Source organism: Spodoptera frugiperda, chromosome 13, assembly GCF_023101765.2.
Source record: "Spodoptera frugiperda isolate SF20-4 chromosome 13, AGI-APGP_CSIRO_Sfru_2.0, whole genome shotgun sequence".
Lineage (NCBI taxonomy): Eukaryota > Metazoa > Arthropoda > Insecta > Lepidoptera > Noctuidae > Spodoptera > Spodoptera frugiperda.
In genome coordinates this window covers 4297190-4320243 of record NC_064224.1, presented here as the reverse complement: position 1 = coordinate 4320243, position 23054 = coordinate 4297190, and the positions used below count along the sequence as shown (strand labels likewise).

General features: G+C 35.4%; 3 protein-coding genes across 4 annotated transcripts in view; 1 reads left to right on the top strand and 2 right to left on the bottom strand.

Annotated features, from left to right (window-relative positions):
- Positions 1 to 12147, top strand: part of LOC118270728 (cytochrome P450 4c3-like) — a 125903-nt gene extending 113756 nt beyond the window's left edge. The window contains exons 2-10 of one of the 2 annotated variants that reach the window (XM_035586487.2): positions 3176 to 3265; positions 5983 to 6093; positions 7484 to 7669; positions 8265 to 8461; positions 9145 to 9211; positions 9675 to 9864; positions 10422 to 10573; positions 11091 to 11270; positions 11688 to 12147. In XM_035586487.2, the coding sequence (XP_035442380.2) occupies positions 3176 to 3265; positions 5983 to 6093; positions 7484 to 7669; positions 8265 to 8461; positions 9145 to 9211; positions 9675 to 9864; positions 10422 to 10573; positions 11091 to 11270; positions 11688 to 11842 (1328 nt within the window). In that variant the 3' untranslated portion in view covers positions 11843 to 12147. The remainder of the gene's footprint in view (positions 1 to 3175; positions 3266 to 5982; positions 6094 to 7483; positions 7670 to 8264; positions 8462 to 9144; positions 9212 to 9674; positions 9865 to 10421; positions 10574 to 11090; positions 11271 to 11687) is intronic. The other variant, XM_050698186.1, reaches the window with a different exon arrangement.
- Positions 1 to 23054, bottom strand: part of LOC118270857 (cytochrome P450 4C1-like) — a 61280-nt gene that overhangs the window by 32978 nt on the left and 5248 nt on the right. The gene's annotated exons all lie outside the window — the stretch shown is intronic.
- On the bottom strand, positions 13569 to 18131 carry LOC118270645 (cytochrome P450 4C1-like). The gene is made up of 10 exons (XM_035586384.2): positions 17939 to 18131; positions 17462 to 17548; positions 16805 to 16915; positions 16206 to 16391; positions 15733 to 15929; positions 15317 to 15374; positions 15051 to 15240; positions 14639 to 14787; positions 14044 to 14223; positions 13569 to 13755 (listed from the first exon to the last, which is right to left on the bottom strand). The coding sequence occupies exons 1-10, from the start codon at positions 18084 to 18086 to the stop codon at positions 13601 to 13603; spliced, it is 1461 nt and encodes a 486-aa protein (XP_035442277.2). The 5' UTR covers positions 18087 to 18131; the 3' UTR covers positions 13569 to 13600.

The following is a 23054-nucleotide window of genomic DNA, read 5'->3' as shown; positions in this document are numbered from 1 at the left end:
GAGGCATACCTACATACAATAATTTATAAATAATAATATTAATAGTATTTTTTTTGTATCAATACAAATCAATGTCGCAAATTTCGGATTTTGGATATTTTTAATAGAACGGAGATCATAAATTAGTCTTGTGTAAGAAAAATTTGAATAAAGATGCGCAGAAAATTTTGCAAGGTGAAACAAATTTCGCTGATGCGCGCGGCTTCGTTTACGTTTTATGTTTTTACGTTTTATAAAATATTTTTTTCTAAAATAAAAATAGCCTAAGTTACTCTCTCTTTTTAGTAGATGTACTAAAGCTAGCTTAAACAAATTAAGGCCAATAAGATTCCCCGCAAAACCGGTCCAGCTATTTCAGAAATTACCCGGAACTAACAAACAGACAAAAATTGTAATAAAATAATGTTATTTTGGTGAATGTGTCATTGAATACGTATATATTCATATGCATGAAGTAAAAAGATTAAATCGTTATTAACCTTTTGTATGCTGGTATACGAGACACAATAGAAAACTCATTATGTCTGTGAGATCTGCGCTTCTACTACTATATACTAGGTACGGGTTAAACGTTAAATTCGGATTATGAATATTTTTACTAGAACAGTGACCAAAATTTTGTCTAATTAAACGAACTGCACGCTTTGCGCAACGGCTAAGTTATCGACGGCAACAGTTTTTTATATGTGATGTTGAAATTGTTGATCCGGTTCTAGGCGTGGCGTGCGTATATTGTGAAAATGCTTATATTTAACGCACGCCATAGGAAAAAAATCTGGTGTAGTAACTAAAAGGATAAGAAAAATACTTGTAGTTATTGTAAAAAATATGTTTGCAAGTGTCAATGCCCTTTTTTAAAGGCGCAAATCGTCCAATGACTTCTCTCACCTTAGGCGAGGCGAGAGGGATTGTCAGAATCAGTAGTGACTAAAAACCATCCCGTTCCTACTCCTGCTTTTCAAGTTGGTGCCCCTTTAAATCCGCTAGGTAGTTTGCAGCTCCGGAGCAGGCATCAGCCCTACTGGGCCACATCTACAATGTGTAACATAAAGGGGGTATACATATCAATTGCACGGCTTCTAGATAACATAACAAACGATACGGGAAGGGTTTTTTAAAGTCATGTTTTCATGGTACCAAGTTATGAATTTTTCAAATCGCGCCGCCGCGTGATTCGAAATTAGGTAGACAGGTACTAGGCGATCAGATTGACAGAAGAAATGTTTCGTAATATTAGCGAGTGACCCCTGTAGTGTTGTGACATGTTTGTATGATTTAAAATCAAGAACCATGCGATACCAAATATTTGGTACACATTTTTTTTAATCGTATTTTAAGCTGAAACTTCGTGTAGAGACTCTATTCAACTGACTGACTGTATTCATCAGCCCTTCTTGATGTATATGGGTATTTTGTTACACGTTGTATAGTGGTCTGATGGCTTTATGAGATACCTCGATTTTGTAGTTTTAAACAAAAATTAGTACTCGCTTAATCAATTAAGAAAATAAAATGAGGAAAGCAGTAGAGGGAACGGTTATGAACTATTTACCTGATCATTGGGAATTAGTACCTAGATTTAAAACAGTATGCTTTGATGATTGGAAGAAACTTTTTGAAAATCAATCTATACATAAAGGCATTTGGTATAAGACCATACAGAGTGAGCTTCCTCGTGTTCCTTGGTTTGATGACATTAAATAAGGAAATTACATTAAATTAGCTTTTAGACTTAGATCATGACACTTGCCATCAGCAAAATTTGCGTTTTTGATGAAAAAATCAATTACCCCCAATTGTTCAACCTGCAACAAAATTGAAGATGTTCAGCATTTGCTGATGGAATGTGTCCGTAATAAGAATGAACGCGACTCGTTGCTGAATGAACTGAAATTAAATAGACTGGATGTAGGCTTGATTCAAAGCATTTTAGTAAACCCTAAATCAAAAGCTGCAAAAAAATTGTGTAGATTAATGTTAATTGTTCAGCAGTGAGGAGCAGATTTATAGTTTTATTTATAATTCAGTTAAGTTTTTTTTTATAACAAATGAATTTATTATTGTTATAAGGTATGATGGGGTTGACATATCCTTGTTGGACAAAAACCCCAAAAAATAAAATAAAATAAAGATTAAAAAAAAAATGAGGAAATTACTAATTACTATATTTAGACATCATTAATCACAGTTTATCAATGACGAAGGCATACAGTAAATACAACTTAAAAAAAAAACAAGTAACAAAACAAGTTCGGTTCAGTAGAATAGAAAGTAATTTAAATTAAAACAACTTTTACAGTCGGAACTCATTATATACATACCTACCATCCATTTATAGGACCAAGGCGTAAATCACGAGAACCGATTTCGTTATTTTGATAAAATACAATACCAGCATCATTGCACTTTTTAAGAAACTTGCATAAGATTGAATCACTAACATAATTATGTGTCTAATTTTAGTTGCCATAAAACCAATTTTTATTATGGTTGAATCTACGATTTAATGTATAATTAAGTTGATATTTATATATGAATTAAATATAACTTTGATTAACATTGAATCCAATTTTATTAGCATTCCTTGACTTATTTTATTTGTCATTCAACTCCTAAATATCGTTAATTTATTTAATTATACCTCCTAATAATACTTATTTCAAAACGAAAGCAACTTCGTTCCATTCGGGTGTCCCGCAAGTGACACTTAACCTTTTTCCTTACTCTTTAGAAGATGTATTAAAGCTATCTGCTAGTAAAAGTATCGTTAAAATCGGCCCAGCCATTTCAGAGATTAGCCGGAAGAAACAGACAGACATACACAAGTTGTAAAAAATGTGATTTGGGTGTATCGTATGTACAAGTATAATATTCATAATATGCATGTAGTAAAAAGCAGTTATTTTAATATTAACAGACACTCCAATTTTATTTATTAGTTTAGTGTAGAGATTAGATTAGATTATACATATAAGATTTTCTCGTCTGCCGAAACGACAATTATTGAAGGCACAAACAGTTACTCCGTGCGGGAATCGAGCCCGCTACAAGTTGCGTGGCAGTAAGTTGCCAACCACCGCGCTAACCGTGCAGTCTAATTATATTGCAAGCTAAATAAAAGGTTGTAAACAATACAATTTTGAGTTGACATTTTAATGGGAATATATTATTTCAGATCTCTGGAGCTTCGTAAAGCATATGAACGAATCATCACTTGAGCATAATGGAGTAATTGAAGTGTGGTTTGGTCCAAACAGATATTACAGTGAGTAATTTTAAGTATTTTTATATTATAAGACATACTATTGTACGCGTCCAGAGGCCCGCATCGTACGCATCGCATGCAACAGATTTTAGTTTGTCTAGTATAGAATCTCATACAACTGCATCCACTGATTTGCATCGTACGGACCGCATCATCAGCAATATCAACATGCGATGCGTGCTGATGACGTCATACGGAATGCGTACGATGCGGGCCTGTAGACGCTTGCCTTAAGATGCCTGATTCTCATGTATCGCGCGCACTGCGCGATCGAAACCTACCAAGTACCAATGTGACTTTTTCCGAGTTATATTATGTACTTTCTAAGATTATTTAGACACCACTGACTAACGGTGAGGGAAAATATCGTAAATTTATACACACACACAACGTCACGCCTTTTATCCCCGAAGGGGTAGGCAGAGGTGCACATGCACATTACGGCACGTAATGCCGCTATACAATGTACACCCACTTTTCACCATTTTGTGTTATAAGTCCCATGTAATAGGGGGTGAGCTTATTGCCATATCCTGGACACAATTCCAGACTCCGTGCTACTACCGAGAAATTTTCGAAAATCCGAAAAAAACCCACTAATACTTTGCCCGACCCGGGAATCGAACCCGAGACCCCTTGTTCGGCAGTCGCACTTGCGACCACTCGACCAACGAGGCAGTCGTAAATTTATAATTGGTTTGAAATTGCCAACCCGCATTGAGCAAGTGTGGTGATTAATGCTTGAGTATTAAGAAGGTTTGAACCTTCGCCGTGTGAGGCCTTTGGTTAGCAGTGGCAATGGCCACTTATAGGCTGTTAATATGATTGTGACCATGGAATTCTCGTAGTTCATACTATCTTGAGCCTACTTTAAAAATTAAAATATATTCAAATGATAAAATTGTAAAACTATTTCCATTAATTATTTTTCAATTTGTGCTGTGTGAATCTATCTATCTATCTATCTATCTATCTATCTATCTATCTATCTATCTATCTATCTATATCTATATCTATATCTATTCTATATCTATATATCTATATCTATATCTATATATCTATATTCTATATTCTATATTCTATATTCTATATTCTATATTCTATTCTATTCTATATTCTATATTCTATTTTATATTTTATATTTTATATTTTATATTTTATATATATATAAAAATATATATATAAAAATCAATTATTCCTTTGTCTCGCTAAAACTCGAGAACGGCTGGACCGATTTGGCAAATTTTGGTCTTGAATTATTTGTAGAAGTCCAGGGAAGGTTTAAAAGGTGAGAGAATATCAAATAATTGACGGAAAAACCCTAAAAACTGCCCTTTCCTTTATCCCATACAAACGTTTTCTAACTAATACGTAGAGTCAAATTGAGCTTTATTGCTATTGGATAAAGTTCATTGTTGTATAAATGCTATTGGATACTAAAAAACAAATGCTATTGAATAAGTGTGCGTTGGAGACTTGGAGCACAGAACCTACTAATATTATAAATGCGAAAGTAACTCTGTCTGTCTGTAATTACGCTTTCAAGTCTAAACCAGTGAACCGATTTTGATGGAATTTAGTACTGAGATAGAATAGACCTTGATACATTTTATTGCAAAAAAATAGCGGAGAATGGGTAAAAATAAGGGATAAATGGTCATATGGAAATTCGTCATTTTAAAAGCTGTAACAGTAAAACTTTGTATTTAGATACTTAATGAGGAACGAAAGAACATGGTCTACTTTTTATTGCAAAAAAAGGGGAGAGTGGGTAAAAATAGGGGATGAATGGTCATATGGAAATTCGTCATTTTTAAAGCTGTAACAGTGAAATTTTGTATTTAGACACTTAATGAGGAGCGAAAGAACATAGGCTACTTTTTAATAAAAAGGGTAGAAGGCGTAGTATGTTTAATAGAGGAGATTAATGTTTGCTTAAAAATTCGTCATTTTCGTTAATACGTTGCCTGTGGCTTCACTCGCGTTCGATTCTTATTTAAATACACATATACTTATTTAAATCGCCAATATTCCTACTACCATACTAATGTTATGAATGCGAAAGTAATCCTGTTTGTGTTGAGGTTACGCTTGCACGAATGTTTTTTTTTTTGGAATATAACAACAAAACAATGTGTTTTTTATTGATAGGCAATATATAGGAAATTAAAGGATAATAATATAGATAACCTTGACTACTTTTCATCATGATTATAAAATGATGAATCGGCGGTCGTGGTTTCTTTGGAATACATATCTTTAAAAATGCTAACAGTAACATATTCTCAAGTAATTCACATTTTAGATGACATACGGCAGCATTTTGACCACTAAAACCACTACGCGGACGAAGTCGCGGGCAAAAGCTAGTTTATAAATAAAATATTATCGTTTTGACATAATTTTAATATGATAAATTTTTGTTTAGTTTTTTAATCTGATAAAGTAGCTCAAATGATTTTGTTATTTTGGTGTTCCTGATTAAGGTCTATAAGGCACATTGTTTAATTTTTTACGTATTTAGTCTCTGACTTCCATGTGTTAAATGTTATGCATACCATGAAGTAACATTATTTTGTAGGTTATGTTAATTGAATATGTGGGTGACTGTGCTGTTGGTGTGTTTATTGTTAAATAAATAAATAAGTTTTTCAAGCCATTTTGATAAATCTGTGAATACTAGATTTTTTTAAATTATTTGTATTTAACTATTTCAGCTGTGACGGATCCAGACGACAGTCTTGCTCTAGTCAACGCATGCTATAGTAAGCCTTACATCTATGGTTTTGCTAAGGATTTCTTAAAAAATGGACTGATTACTGCGGATGGTGAGTATGATTTTATAACATACTAGCAAACTCGGCGAACTCCGTTTCGCTACCAACGATTTTCCCTGAATTCCTGCTTTTCTCTTGAATTTTTCCTAAATTTTCTTTGCTATAAATCTCACGAAGCCCGAAACCTTTCCAACGAATGCAAAACCGTGCAAATCGGTTCGTGAATTTTGCGAGAGTGCAAGAGGGATGGAGCTATGTAGGTTGTATAGCTCCATCCCTCTTGCACTGCTCAGTGATCGACCATTGTGACACAATTGTAATAGCAGACTAAGGCCCTTGGAGTAATAGCGTCAGGAAGGAAAACCCGACTTATTTTTATATTATAGATATCTTGTAACTCATCTTATGTTGCGAGTGTCCATGAGCGATGCCGACCAATAACCTTAGTATAGGTTTGCTTTACGATTAAATTAATCGAAACCATAGCGCGTTCGGCACTTTAATTGGTCGGTCTATTTGAGTTGGCCAATCAAAGCGCCGAACGCGGTCTCGTTTCGATTACTTTAAACGTATATCAAACTCGTACTAAAGGTACATGTGATCCGTCTGTTTGTTTGGCGCATTATCTTATATCAAAAATTAAGGCTGCAGACAAATTTTCCCCTTGTGTTCTAGGTATTATGTGTTATATTTACATAGCAGGTACAAATTATGTTAATACTAAGCATTGACCATGAGATTGGTGACCTTTTGATGACGATTTTCTTTATTATTTGTTTAGCATTTTAAATTTTTTTGGAACATTTATCATAAACTTCCTACTCTCACGCGGTTTCACTCACTCTGTTACGTTCTTTTATAATCGCAGCGTGATATTTTGAAGCTTATACTCTTCCTAGATAAACGTGCTATACAATACAAATATATTTTTTCAAATAGGACCAGCGGATTCAGAGTTTAGCGTATCGAAAGTCAAACATTTTTTTCCAGCTTTATACATGGTGTAACAAAAAGGGGGTATACATATCAAGTGCACGGTTTCTAGATAGCATAACAAACGATACGGGAAGGGTTTTTTAAACTCATGTTTTCATGGAACGAAATTATGAATTCTTCCAATATTTTATTTTTAATTTTTCATGCGAATTAAAATGAGGTAGATTGGTACTAGGCGATAAGAATTACAGAAGAAATGTGTCGTAATTAGCGAGCGACCCCTGTAGTGTTGTGACACGTTTGTATGATTTATAAAATCAAGAACCATGCGACACCAAGTATTTGGTACCATTTTTTTTAACGTATTTTGAGCTGAAACTTTGTGTAGAGATTCTATTCAACCTGTATTCTTCAGTGCTTCTTGATGTATCTGTATTTTATTACATGCTGTATATTAAAAATTTATGTAGATAAATTGAATTTGTTTAATTTTCTTTTTTTACAGTTTCTGTATGGAAAAATCATCGTAAATTATTAAATCCTGCATTCAACCAGCAAGTTCTGAACACATTCGTTGATGAAATGAATATACAATCTCGGAATCTCGTCTCGAATTTTAAGAATGAAATTGGAAAGAAACCTTTCGATGTTCGTCATTATTTAATTACCTTTACGCTGTCAACTATTAGCCGTAAGTATTTATTTACATCTAAATAGCTGGCCCTGCCAACTTTTTTTTCCCTGGACTTCCAAAATTTGCCAAATCGGTCCAGCTGTTCTCGAGTTTAAGCGGGACTAACGAACGGAAATTGATATTTTATATAGAGATCTACTATTTATCTCTATATTTCATACCCATTACTTTTATGAGTGTCAGTATGTCATAATGTTATACGAAACCAAGAAGGCCAAAATAATTATCTAAATCAATTCGCCAATGTTGGGCAATCATTTGCCGTAGCAATGCGACGAGTAGCAACATCTAGTGGCACCTAGTTCAAATGTTTTTCAAACGTATGCACTTATGTTTTTATTATTTATTTAAATTACTTTATTTGCGACTGTGTTGTTATAATTATAGTTTATACAGATATACCAGATATACTACCATATACTATATTACCATGATAAGCGCTACAAATCTTTATCTGTAGCACTTGTCATAGTTATGTGATATGCACGATTGAATATAGCTGATCACGTCCCAGCCTTGGTAAATAACTACTTAAGTAAGACAACGGGGAATCAAAAACTAGATAACTATCTATTTTTTTTTTACATTTCAGGTACCTCACTGGGTTTAACAACTCAAGAACAGAAGCAAATAGACAGAGACTATGCCGTGGCTATCGAAAATTTATTGGCTCTCTACTGTGACAGATTCCAAAAAGTATGGCTACATATGGATTGTATATTTAACTGGAGCGCATTAAAACGCAAACAAGACAAACTGATATCAACCCTGAAGAATATTATGAATCCTGTAAGTTTCATGTTTTTAATATTCGAGATATTTTTTTTTATATAGAGAGGAGAGTAGAAGGACGGTACTAGGATGGGGAGGCCTTTGTCCTGCAGTGAGATTATCATGGCTATAAATAAATACTAAATTAACTAAAAATCACGGTTTATTCACGAGAAAAGTTCTGTTTTGAGTCACAGAGGGACTCTTCATCAAGTGGCTTCTAACCCGTAGGCGGTGCGAAGACGACGACGCTGCGTTATTTTTATTTTCCAAGTTTCACAGAAATAATGATATTGCTTTTATTTAAGCACGTCTTACTTACCTCCCAAAGTATTAAAATTTTGACACATTTAAGACCTTGATGACTAGATCAAGGTCTTAAAACTTGTTTTTTTTTTATTCATGGCACATTGAGTTTTTGGAATTCATAAACGAATAAACGCTTGATTTGCAATTCATTATTTCAAAATGATATGGAAAAAAATCCTATTAGTAATTTATTAATTCAATACACTTTAGTTATGGAAATGCATAAAAGATGGCGTTAATAATATCATATAGGGTTACATCTTTGATTCTTGCCGTGCGAAACAAAACCTAGTAATCTTAAGCAAGTACTTAATCTTAAAATGGGTTTATTTGATGAGTTATCTTTAGCTTAAATCAGAAATAATTAATTATATATGTGTTTTATTTTTCAGATTATACTGAAAAGAAAATCAGATATAAAGACTATAGTAGAACCTACGCATTATGACGATACACCCGGTAATTATGACTTTAATTCATAATTTGTTACAATATTTCTTTAGAAAAAGTTTCTTTACAGTAAAAGTTTCTTATGTAACTAACCTAAAGGTGCTCAAAGTTAGGCACCTTGGTTGGGTTGGATACCGACTAAACATTGGCATTCAAACATTTCATGAAATGTAATGTAATAATTATTATGCAACGTCATGCCTTTTATCCCCGCAGGGGTAGACAATTACGGCACGTAATGCCACTGTACACCCACTTTTTACCATTTGTGTTATAATCCCATGTAATATCTGAGTCTATTGCAATATAGCATAATTCCAGTCTCCGTGCTACCACTGAGACTTTTTCGAAAGATCGAAAAAACGCTCTATAATACTTTGCCCGATTCGGTTATCAAACCCGAGAAACTCGATCAACGAGGCAGTTAATGTAATAAGTAAGACAAAAAACAATGAACATTTGTTTTTTGCAGGTAAATTCAAACCAGTTCTGGATCAGATGCTTCACATGTCTCAAGAACAAGAAGTGTTCACCGTCAGCGATATCAGAGAACACTTAGACACCTTAGTAGCTGCATCATATGATACAACGTCATCAGCCCTGACATTCATTCTATTGGTGATTGCAACTTACCCAGAAGTACAGAACCGAATTTACAATGAGTAAGTTACACCATTTAATGATATTATGGGACTTTTGGTCGGACGGTGAAACTGTAGATTTTTACTGGCATGGTGACTGGGCTACTTCAGGGTGTTTTTCCACCAGAGATGTGCTATGCTACATTGCTGGGGATACGTTTGGCTTCCACCAATCATATTCAATGGTACACATAGCATAGCATTGATGGAAATAGACTCATCTAAGCTATGTTTTTTTTTATGTAAGGATGCGCGTTATGGACGGCTTCCCTACTATCGATACATCATATACTCGAGCTGCGCATCTTCTTCGCGCAGCTACAGAGCTTAGTATCAAAAGACAATGTCATATAGTATTATATAGTATTCATATAGTATTACAGCTTAGCTATTACATCTTCGTAGCATAGCTACATAGTACATTTCTGGTGCACCCATATTTTCGTGAATGCGTCCATAAGTACGGAAAATTAGACAATTTGAAACATATTATGAAACCAGAAAAGTAATTCTATAAAGTAAAGTGTAAAGTAGTCATGATTAATACAGCATAAGATTAACAGAGAAATATTTTACAGGATACAAGAAGTATTACAGAACAAAGATGATGATTTCACAAAACACGATCTTCAAAAACTCGTGTACTTAGAGGCAGTTATGAAGGAAACAATGAGACTGTACTGCGCTGTTCCAATTATAGCCAGACAAATTGACGTCGATGTTAAACTTAGTAAGTATTTGTACCATAAAACAAGAGTTATAAGTTTTGAAACTAACATTGTCACTAGTAACGTCGTTAGAACTCAAAACGGAATATTTACCATGATTAAACATCGGAATTACCGTTGAAATATTGGAAACTCGAAAAAACTAAGAAACATGGTAAATATCCCGTTTTGAGTTCTAAAAACAAGAGTTATAGTGTGGGAGAACCATGCTTCGGCACATATGGGCCGGCTCGACCGGAGTGATACCACAGCCTCACAGAAAACCGACGTGAAACAATGCTTGCGTTGTGAGAATGAGGTTACCGGAGGCAAAATTGCTCCCCTTCCCAGTCTTCGCAGTCCTCGATTCCCCAACAACCCTTAAATTCATAGACACGCACAAACATACATACATGTCAAACTGAGAACCTTCTATTTTAAGTCGGTTAAAAATTAAGTCCTAAATGTTTATACGACAGATATTTTTATTTTATTTTCGTTGCATATTTTATACTTATTATTTTCGTTGTTAATTTTCAGAAAACTGTACTCTACGTTCCAACAGCACTGGTATCATTGGTGTGCATTCTCTTCATCGTCACCCTCTCTGGGGTCCTGATGCCAATGAATTCAAACCGGAACGCTGGTTGACTCCCGGTGCCTTGCCTAGTAACCCTGTTCTTTATGCTTCCTTCGGTATTGGCAAGCGGAACTGCATAGGTAATATTCTAATTTCTACCCTGTTCTATGTCTTTAAACAAGCGTTTGTAATTACCAATAGACACCTCATGTGTCACGTGTCTTGCGTGGATCTGCGTTCCATACCAAAGGTTAATAGAAAACTGTTGTAGGAAAATTCTCCGCTCCGGAGCTGCGGACAACGTTAAAGGTCCAAAGGGGCTCCGGCTCAAAGCAGGAGAAGGAAAGGGGTGGTTTTTAGTCAGTAAGAGTCTGACACTCCCTCTTGCCTCACCTAAGGCGGGAGAAGTCATTAGATGATTTTCCCCCATCAAAAAAAAAAATTCTCGCTCGCTAACGAATCAATATCAATATAATATCAGTCCAACACGACACTCAAAGTACTATATAAAATATTGCATGACGCACTTTTAAAATGTTCTATGATTATTTTTTCAGGAAAATTGTTCGGCATGCTGATGATGAAGACAGCCCTAGCACACATTGTTCGACAATATCAAATTTGTGGCAACATCCATAATATAGAATGCGAATTTGATGTAGTTTTGAAACCAGTAACAAATCATCATATCGAATTAAAATTAAGGTCGTAATGTTGTACCAAAAAGGCTGTATTTAAGTTTTAGATTATAGTAAATTAATTAAAATGTGGTGGTGAAATTTGATGGTATTATGATAATACATACGTACACCTATCTATTTTAAGGTAAGCGTCTACATGTCCGCATCGCACGCATCGTACACATTCCGTATGACGTCATCAGCAATACCTACATTCGATGCGTACTGATGACGTCATACGGAATGCGTGCGGTGCGTGCGATCCGTACGATGCGAGCTGTGGACGCGTTAATCACACTTCTGTGATAATGTTCCGAAAATAAATTGTTCTATTTTCTGTTTTGACTTATTTTTCCTTGTAACACTACTTTGAAAATAGGCTAATTGAATATTTATGCGTGTGCAAATAGCATTCAAAATTGCATTTACAAGGCCATTGAAACTGGTTGCCTACGAGCCAATGCACTAATGAAAAAAATAAATAAATAAAAGAAAAAAAAACTTTGGTGCTCCACATTATACCTAATATTGGCGATTTTAAATTTTGAATGTATAATGTGGACTTGTGAAATAAAATGTTGTGTTTTTAAATACGTAGCTTTACTGATCCAAACAAAACCCACAAACAATTTGAAAATGGTAACAACAACAGAATTTTCCATACTTGGTCAACTACCTTGATGAAGCAGTAACTTGATGGCGTACTGTCTCCCTGTAACGCGTAATAATTGTAACGTCATATAAACATTATTTTATAATTATCTGCATTGTATCGAATAATAAGTAATTATTATTTTAATGCTCATATAAAAAATAATGACCAAATACAATAAACTCTATTAAAATACAGTAAAAGAAAAATAGTAAACTATTAGGGTCGGTTCATATCTGACGGAACATGCGTCGCTTATCATCGGTCGCGTAACGCCAGAACAAACAAATGTAATTATATAGAAAAACAATTGACCGTTTACACGCAACCGATGATACGTTCAACGTATTTTACGTCAGATATGAACCGACCCTTAATTAAAAAACAATAGTAATATTTTTTATAATGACACACTTTCTTATATTTTATACCGAAGATGCGAAAGAATGTATTGTTTACTATTTATATAAGTATGTATGTCATTTGACAAACCCAAGGTGAGTAAAGTCGTATTAGTACGTGAGCTGTTTGGCGATATAATTAGGACAATCATAAAAATTAAATCTTTCCTTTCATTATACTAATCAGAGTTTGTAATTACAATATTGTTCTTTACTTGATGCTCAAAACCTTCTAACCTAGAAAAAAAATCTAAGAAAGGCTGACTCGAAATCAGACGTAGGAACAGGGTGGTTTTTAGTCAGTTAGCCTCGCCCAAGGCGGAAGCGAACCACCCTCAAAAAAAAACCTCAGATATCTTTTTACGATGAAAATTGTATGTAATGTAGGTGTAGTAAGGGTGTATTTCATATTTGTTTATTTTTCAAAGAATAATTTAGGGGTGTTTTCCACCAGAGATGTGCTATGCGTTTGGTTTCCACCAATCATATTCACCTTGGTACACCTTAGCACTGGTGGAAACGGACTCAGCAATGCTATGTTTTTTATATGGAAAGACGCGTGCTATGAATGGTTTCTGTACTATCGATACATCGAATGCTAGAGCTGCGCATTTCCATCGCTCAGCTACATGCACATCTCTGGTGGAAAAGCACCCTAAAAGTGGTAAGATTATGAGTAGTACAAAATAAAAAAAAAACACGTAATTCTTAGTTCACATAGTTTTTTAATTTTTTATTTAAGATCTTAACGTAAAAGTAACAAGAATTGGTTTTGCTGGTTTCAATATAACTTTGTATTTCCAGTTAAAATCACTAATATCAGCAGATAATTGGAAATTTCGTATGATATGTGCCACTGAAGTCTTCAGGGTCATCATGGCATACTGCTTTCCTGCAAAGTAAGAACAATAAGGAAAATAAGATTCACAAAGTTTTTTTTTTTATATTTGATGGGTCGACATTTGGCCGATATCTCGCCTGATAGTAAGTGATGATGCGGAGTCCAAACAAAACATTGTCTTACTTTTCATGTGGCTATACCTACCAATACATACCTACATGTATAACAAGGATTGGCCGCAAAAAGCTTTAAACAAAGAAGAGTGGAAGGAGGGTAGGGAGGCCTTTACCCTTTACAGTGGGACGATCATGGTTGAAATTGAATTGAATTTATACCTACCAATGCAGTTTCGCTTGCCAATACCAAACGGTGCGTATACGTTGGGGTTAGTAGGTAAGGTGGCGGGATTCAGCCATCGCTCCGGTTTGAATTGCTTTGCATCTGGTCCCCACGAGGGGTGACGGTGAAGATTGTATAACACCAGAACACATGTACTTCCAGCCCTTAATGTATATTTTGCTGAAATACCAAAAAACTTTCATTGGTTCCATATTAAAACAGAGTTACTGATTGGGAACGGAGGCGTTCCCAATCAGTAACTCTTACTCTCTTGCCTCATTCTTGCTGTTTGAGTGGAAATTCGTAGGAGTAGGACTAGAAAGATACTCGTGGAAAGGAAATATCTCAGTAAGAAACCGATGGAGAGAGGGCCTTGACCGTAGTTCAGACTTTCTTTGATAGACGTGAGATGCCTCTCCGTCCTCCTCCTTAAGCAGATCTATGTATGTTGTTCCCGTGTTGTACTAAATGCTAGCGGCCGTTTCTGAGGACCCATTAATTGAGTTTTCCAGTCACCCCCTGCCTGGCTATTAAGTGAGTTTACCAGTTACCAAATAAAGGAAAATTAATTGATAAATAACAATTAATAACATACGAAAAACCATATCAGTGTCAATTTCTCTCGAAATCCAGGGAACTATAGAATATAGCCTCAAAACCTCTTTTATCACTGCTTCTAAGTAAACCAGTTTTGGTAAGTCGTATTTGGTCAATTCCTCATTATCTCCGAATACTTCGATAATTCTGGAAATAAAATAAAAAGATATTACGCGTGAACTATACATATATGTGTACCATAAAAAAACGATAAATTAGCACATCACTAGCTCTGAATCTAAGCAGTCAGGGTCCTCTTTTAATGTCCCTGCGTGATGCTACACAAAATAAACTTCAATTAATTCACCATTTTACCTAATTTGCCCCGTTTTCTTATAAGAGTCATGAACTGCAGGCGTGTTTTTATTTATAATTTTAATATTTATTTCTCTTCGATATACAAAACTTACTCTTTGTAAACTTGTTCCTGTACATCAGGATATGATCCAATCACTAACAACACAATTTGTAGTATTGATGAAGTTGTGTCGTAAGAAGCTGCCACGAAAGTATTCAGGTGCGTTTTGATTTCATCGTCGGAGAGGACGTATTGTTCATCAGATAAATGCAGCAACAGATCTAGTATAGGTTTGAATTTACCTGGAGACCAAGAGAAATATTTATTTTAGTTGCAATTGGTTGATAAAACTGGGGAAGTTTAAAATAATTAACTTACCATTCCTTGAGTAGACACTGGAGCTGCTTTTAATATCCGATTTACGTTTCTGGATTATCTGAAAAGTACAAATCTTAATAAGATATATGAGGGACATGTAGATAGCAATTTTATTTCATGCTCTCTTTTGGTAAGTAACGTGTATCTAGCAAACGACCAAACTGATCACTTGATGGTAAGCAATCGGTGCCGCCTATGGATTCATGTCACACCAGAAGAGTTACAAGTACGATGCCAGCCCATTAGGGGTTCCCTAACCCCGGATTATTGGATTGGAGATAGGAATTGGGCTTCCAAAACCACAATACAATTGTGTAACATACATTTTTTTAAGTGCGAGTTATTGGCATACTCGTATATGGCCTTATTCAAGAGCTGTTGTTGATAGCTACATTATACAATAACACCATACTTACGCTATTTAAAACGTTTTTGATACTTGTAACAATTTCTTGTTCTCGTTTTCTCATTGCAGTTCTGTTGTAAATAAATGAAGGATGCAATGCCACGTTCAGACCTCGTTTCACTGCCATTGTTATGATTTCGTCGATAGCTTGTGCGTATTCTTTGTCAATCATATCTTGGTCTTTAGCTTCCAATCCCAATGATGTTCCTAGAAATATAAATTGTTATACAACATAATCCATATCATGGTATTACATAATATTATTTATGGTTAAATGAAGGTTGACATCTTTTTAGTTAAACAGGGGTTGATTTTGGTATCGCTTGTATTAAAAAAATAGTTAGGAACTCAATACTCTCAAGACATGGTAGAGCCTCATTCAGACGTTCATGAGCACCACCCAGCGCGAACGTTACCGTGTCGTGAGTCGCGAAATGGTGAGTGAGTAAGCCGAAAACAGTAATTAACTGAAGACATACTTACTGCAAACCGATCTTAGAATGTATTTAATTAGAAACTCTTTTATATTGACTGGTCCCTGGCCCGCTATAGGTTTCAATCGTGAGACTAAATTTCGAGCTTCTACGTTCATAACATTTAGAAATGTGTTCAGTACGTGCAGGTTGAAAGCAGGGTTCAGTAACTTACGATGTATTTTCCAAGTGGGCACTGAAATAAAATGCGATATTATGTCAAACATTTTTTAGTGTGTGATGTGTATAAATAGTAGGGGAGCCTACGATGCTAAATTTGGTTTTGCTCGAGCGTCTTAATGAATTACTGGATTTAAAAGATAATTATGGTTATTGAGAGAAAAAATGGTTTGATGACCTATTTTTTTATTTATTCATGTGTCATGTAATGGGGACATTAATATCTTAATTTGACGCGCTCGTGTAACTAGCAAAATGCCCTTTAAGGGCTCCCCTACTATAAAACAATTATATGTTGTTTACACTCTCTTCACACAAGAAAGAGCAAGACAGCGTTTAACTGCATATGTGACAAATATTTTTGCAATCACAATAATAAAATATAACAGTACAAATTTAAAAAAAAAAATAAATACGGAATAGCCATACCATCTGATATTAGAAGTCCATTTCCTAAAACGTCGATCAAAAACTTGTAGAAGAATGATTTTTTCAAACATGTGTTTGCGATAATATCAACTTCATCTGGATCGCTTACAACTGTAACAAAACCATTAATGTTAAAATGTTTCTTTAAATACAAAGAAACACTTTTACAAGTCACTAACATAATGTTACTGCCAAACTTATAGCGATGGCCATCCAGCACATTTCATCATATCATTACAAAATAAATATCATTTTACAATAATAAATGTCTTATAGCATCGTCCAAAGGTACACTGCGTGGTCAGCATGCACGCAGTTTCTATGTCACACGCTAATTAAGAGACCTTCACACCTTATACAGACCTTCAAGATGTTTAATTAAAATCGGTAAAATTCAGTAGTTTCCATGATTTCATGTTTTCATGTTGTCTAGACCAGTTACAAAAAAAAAACAATCGTGGTACTTGAAATGGTGTTGTACCTATTGATTATTAATTCTTTAGCTAGGTTCTAATGTTAATTTTTCCTTAACTAAGCAACAAATAATTCATTACAACTATACATTAATTAAGACAAATTACTACACAAAAAAAAATATATTGGTGCACAAAAATTAATTTATCAAAATACTTACTAGCCGCCGAGAATTTTACTCACCATATATGATATGAGGACCCATCCGAAGCTGAACACACTCATCTGTTATGAGATAATCAGCAATACGTTCCATATACCCCCATATGTCTGAAATTAATCCACTTAATTAAATAATACCAATGAGTCACAGTTAGTGCATTTCATTATACTTAATTGGTTATTGTTATAATGTTGTGTGAGTGAGGTTACCGGAGACCCAATTACTCCCCGTCCCAATCTTTCCAATCCCCGATTCCCCAACTACCCTTAAATTCCTAACCCCCAAAAGGCCATCAACGCACTTGTAACGCCTCTGCTGTTTCAAGTGTCCATGGGCGGCAGCGATTGCTTACCATCATTGATTTCAATAAGGTAATTGAAAACATTCTGTAAGGGTTATACCATCCATTAGGCCATCAATGTCCAGATACCAAAACTAAATCATCGAAAAATATCTCAGGTGCTGATTAGTCAAGGAATTATACTTATTATTATTACCATTGCGATATTTTATTCCCTCAACAATGTGTCCAATGATGGGCAATGCACCAGGGTACGTTGCGGGTGCCCGAGGTAGAGGTCGCCACCAGTACCACCACATTGCAAACATCGCACTAAATATTAAGATTAGCACTAACACAGGCATTGTGGAACACGACAATTATGAACTGCGCTGAAATTAATAGGCATCTCATATTTATATATTATAAGTTAAATGACTTTTTCTTTAACGGAATTTTAAATTGTACAATAAATTCTGCATTTTTAGGGATCTGCATCTAATGAGAAAGAAACGAAATTCTTGTAGAATTATTTTTTTGGTCTGCCTGTGTGCGCGCTTAGTAAGAGTTGAGTGGGGGAATTCATCCAGTGACTCTTCCCGCCTTAGATAAGGGGAAACGGAGTATTAGACTCTGACTAAAAATCTCCTCGTTCCTACTCTTGCTTTGAGATGGAACCTTGGTAACCCTTTAAATTATTCACTGTTCCGGATCAGGCATTGGCCCTACTACTATCCATCAGATCAGCATAGCTGAAGTCCAGTCCTCCCGCGCCACCCAAGCGGGGAGAAGTAATAAGAAGATTTTCCTCCCTAAAAAGCTCTATTACTATTTTATAGCCCACTTATACTGGGTGTAAGGGAAACGCTTCCGAAAACAAAAACAGGCGATAGTGCTGGTGATTACTGATACGAAGGCACCAAAAAAAACGCGAAAAAAAACCAATTTTTTACACTTTTTTTTCGGTTTTTTTTTAGGTCACTAGCCTTTGATACATACAAAGAAATAGAATCGCAATAAAAAAAACCATATTCAGTAATTATTTTTCAAAACGCAATGTAAATTAATTCAATCAGCTGTGAAGCCACGGGTCAACTAACTCGACCGCGCAATACTTTGTTGCACGTAGTAGGCACAGCGGAACAGACTATGTGTGCGTGGGCAAGCCCTACACTACTACATACGCAAACGTCAAGCGCCAAGCCGACGCGCCTAAAATAAAACAGAGGTGACAATAATGATTTAACATGCATTATGCCTACACTGCTAACATTTTGTTTTATTATTTTACGTAAGTTCGTTTTTTGTATTTAAGCTTTTTTAACTTCACTATTCTGATTTATTATTTCATCATCATTTAATCATTTAATTATTATGTAATCATTAAATCATCTTTCTAAACGAACTACAAATCAAAACATTTTGCTTACTTTAAGTAACATACCAACATGCCGTATAAGTGACATTGAGATAGTTTTATCCCTAACGTCAAGTACCGTTAGGTAGCGATAGTAGGTATCAATTTAGTCCGTTTTGCTTCACTACTAAGAAGCCTTCACACGTTCATGCATTTAGTTTGATTCTCTATTAATTAATTTATTAAAGATAAAATAACCGAGAAACGTAATTAACCACGAATAAAACAGTAGCAGACAAAGGAAGCAAGAGGAGTGTCTGCAATTTATTGATCTTTGAACAAGAAGATGGCGCCGACACCGCGCCGCCACCGGGTAGATCTTTTCGGGGAAGTTCGAGCAATGTTGCCACTTTTATTTGAATTTTTGTATTAAAATTTGCATTTGTTTCTTCTTTATTTCTTAAGTGTGCAAAAACTATTATGAATCAAGTAACTATTAACATAGTTTTTCTCAAGTTCATCAGTAGTAGGTCATGGGGTAAAAATCAAGACCTCGCAACAAGGTATTTTTTGTTTTTTTATTTCGTCTAAGTATTATTTACATAAAAATAAACTGGCAACACTGTTGGTACTTGTGCAACCGTGCAACAGTTTTAAAGTCAGTATTTCCTCGCGAATTACGTAGACGCGCCTAATTTTGTTCCGGTTACGTTTTTAGATTAAAATTACAGTTTTGTTGTTATTGTTAGTTAATTGTTAAGTTTCTTTTTAGTTATTGTTAAGTCTCTTGTTAGTTATTGTTAAGTTTGTGTTCGTGTTTTTAAGTTTGTGTTCGTGTTGTTTAACAATGCCACAACCGTACGTGTACAGTGCTCGTGAATACGGCAACATGTTGATGTGTTTAGGCGAGGCTCGGGGTAATGCTTCCCTTGCATTAAGGATTTACCGGGAAAGACATCCAAACGTGCGGCATCCCTCTGATTCTCGTATAATAACGGCAGCATTCCAACGAGTTCTAGAAAATCGCCCGATTGCTCCCGCTGCGTCAGGTGGTGGGCGACTTGCTGATGTACAATCGGAGGAGCGTATTTTAGAGGTCGTCCGTCGAAATCCACGCCTAGGCACACGCAGCGCTGCTAAGTTGCTGCGACGGCGTAATGGATCAGTCGTCTCTCACTGGCTGGTGCATAAAGTGTTACGGCGTGAGAGAATGCGCCCGTACAAGGTACATAAAGTACATGCGTTGGTTCCCGGTGACCGTGAGCGTCGTCTTAATTATTGCCGCTGGCTAGTGGGCCATCAGCAACGGAGTAGGTTCATTGAGCATGTCATCTGGACGGACGAGGCGACATTCACAAGGAACGGTCTGTGGAACAGAAGGAACGCTCACGTGTGGTCACAGACGAACCCATACGCCTGCCAACAAACTGGGCACCAAACCCGATGGTCCGTCAACGTTTGGGCGGGAATTTATAACGGCCAAATACTGGGACCAGTGTTTTTGCCACAGCGACTCGATGGAGCACGTTATCTAGAACTGATCAACGTACATGTGGACAACTTTTTAGATTCGTTGTCGCTGGCAGAGTACCGAAATACATGGTTCCAGCACGATGGTGCCCCGCCGCACGTAGTGAGAAGTGTCCGTGAGCGTCTCTCGGTGATGTTGGAAGACCGGTGGATCGGCAGGCTAGGACCACAAGCTTGGCCACCCCGTTCGCCCGATCTAACCCCCTTAGACTTTTTTTTGTGGGGGTACGTTAAGGAAAGAGTGTTCGACCGCGAGTGTTCTAGTGCGGATGAAATGCGGCAAAGACTAATAGACGTATTCAATCAGTTACGTGAGCATTCTAATGAAGACCCAACTTTGATGCCCCGTCTTCATGCGGAAACATATCGCCGAGCCCGCCTCTGCATCGAGATGAATGGGGCACAATTCGAGCCCCACCTTGTTCGATCGCAAAGGATTTAGCTAGGTAAGTGTTTTACAGTAAACAATACGCTTCAACCTATACCTACGTATGTGATGAGTACCGCCCGCACGATCCAGCGGCGCGGCGGGCGGTACGGTAGGTATGAAAATTGCGCGCGCGTGCGATGTCGTTTACCTTAAATTCTGTACGCTGTACATTGCGGTTTTGAAAAATACTAAATCACTAATACATTAACCATTTGGTGAATGGTTATTGTTATTAAACTGTGTTCGTATAATAAAGCAAAAGTCTTTTGGCTTCGAGAGCGTTTTCCTTACACCCAGTATAGTGGTCTGAAGGCTTTTTGAGCAAAAATTGAAATGAAAATGTTTTTGGTGATGAATAATTTTCCAACTTTTACAAAACACAAAATTTTTATCTATATTGAAAATTATAACTAACATTTTTTTTTCTAACCACATCTCAGCCTCAAATATATTTTTTCCTACTTAAATGTATGTTATTTACGGAACCCAAGATGATATTATTATGTACTAGCTTTTGCCCGCGACTTCGTTCGCGTGGAATAGTGACTTCCGGCAAATTTTTGGTTTTAACCACATAGTTCCCGATCTCGCGGGATCTCTTCAAAAATGAGATGTGGAAGATATTCCAGGGAACTCTTCAAAAATCAACATAATGAGCTCTGCGTTTGAATTTAATAGATGTATACTCACTTAGGGCATTGAAAAAATAGTTTAAAAACGGACTTAAACTAACTTAAAACTAAAGAAAGCTACGAATTACGAATTTATAACAATTAAAAAAGAAACTATATTACAACCTATCCTCTATGCTATAATAACCAAGCTTAAACTAAATAATTTAAAAGAAACGACTTAAATCTAATCTAATTAATTTATAAATTAGACTTACAATTTTATTAAAAAAACTAACTACAGTAACTACTAATAATCGATATCAAACTAAACCTACGTTAAATAGTTTAACCAAAAAACCAGGAAAACCCAACAAATAAACTTATTAATTGACAAATACAACGAAACCAATTTAGAATATACGAAACAGCAGGACCACTACAGACAAATAATCATACGACTGATAATACACTTTTTCTACGATAGTACCGAAGCGCTCGGCCGATACCCAACCAAATGAATGTAACGAAACCATAGCGCGATCTATTTCGATCCCAACGCCATCTATCGAGGATAAAGACAACTTGGATTATTTATTTATACTCCGTTCGGGCATTTTCTTTGTACTAAAAGTTTAATTATATTGATATTATTTTTTTCATACCTTTTTACTATTTATTTACTTTTTTTCGATGAATTAAAACAATAACATGAACCGAAGTCGTGTAACGATCGACATAGAATTATCTATACTCCGTTAGAGCATTTTCTTTGTACTAAATGTTTTATTATATTGATATTATTTTTTTCATACCTTTTTACTATTTATTTACTTTTTTCGATGAATTAAAACAATAACATGAACCGAAGTCGTGTAACGATCGACATAGAATTATTTATAAATAATTTATTTCTTATTTTTATTTTTTGATTTTTGAAATAAAAATATATCTATGTCCTTTCTAAGGTTCTAAACTATATCTGTACCAAATTTCAACCAAATCCGTCAAATAGTTGCGGAGATTAATGGTATAAGCATAGAATGTTCGACGTGATTCTTTAATTTGACATAACTTTTTTATTTATGAACCGATTGACATGAAACAAACACTAAATGTAAATTTAAGCATCCCACAATATATTCGTGAAAACCGCATCCAACTCGGATCAGCCGTTTCTGAGATTAGCGCGCACAGACGAACAGACAAACAGACAAACAGACAAACAGACAAACAGACAAACAGACAAACAGACAAACAGACAAAAAAAAAGTTAATTACATTTTTGGGTTCGACATCGACATAACAATAACCCCTGCTATTTATTTTATTTTTATTTTCAATGTACAGACAGCACTTTTCTACGATTTTATTATATGTATAGATTACGATAATCATAAAAATA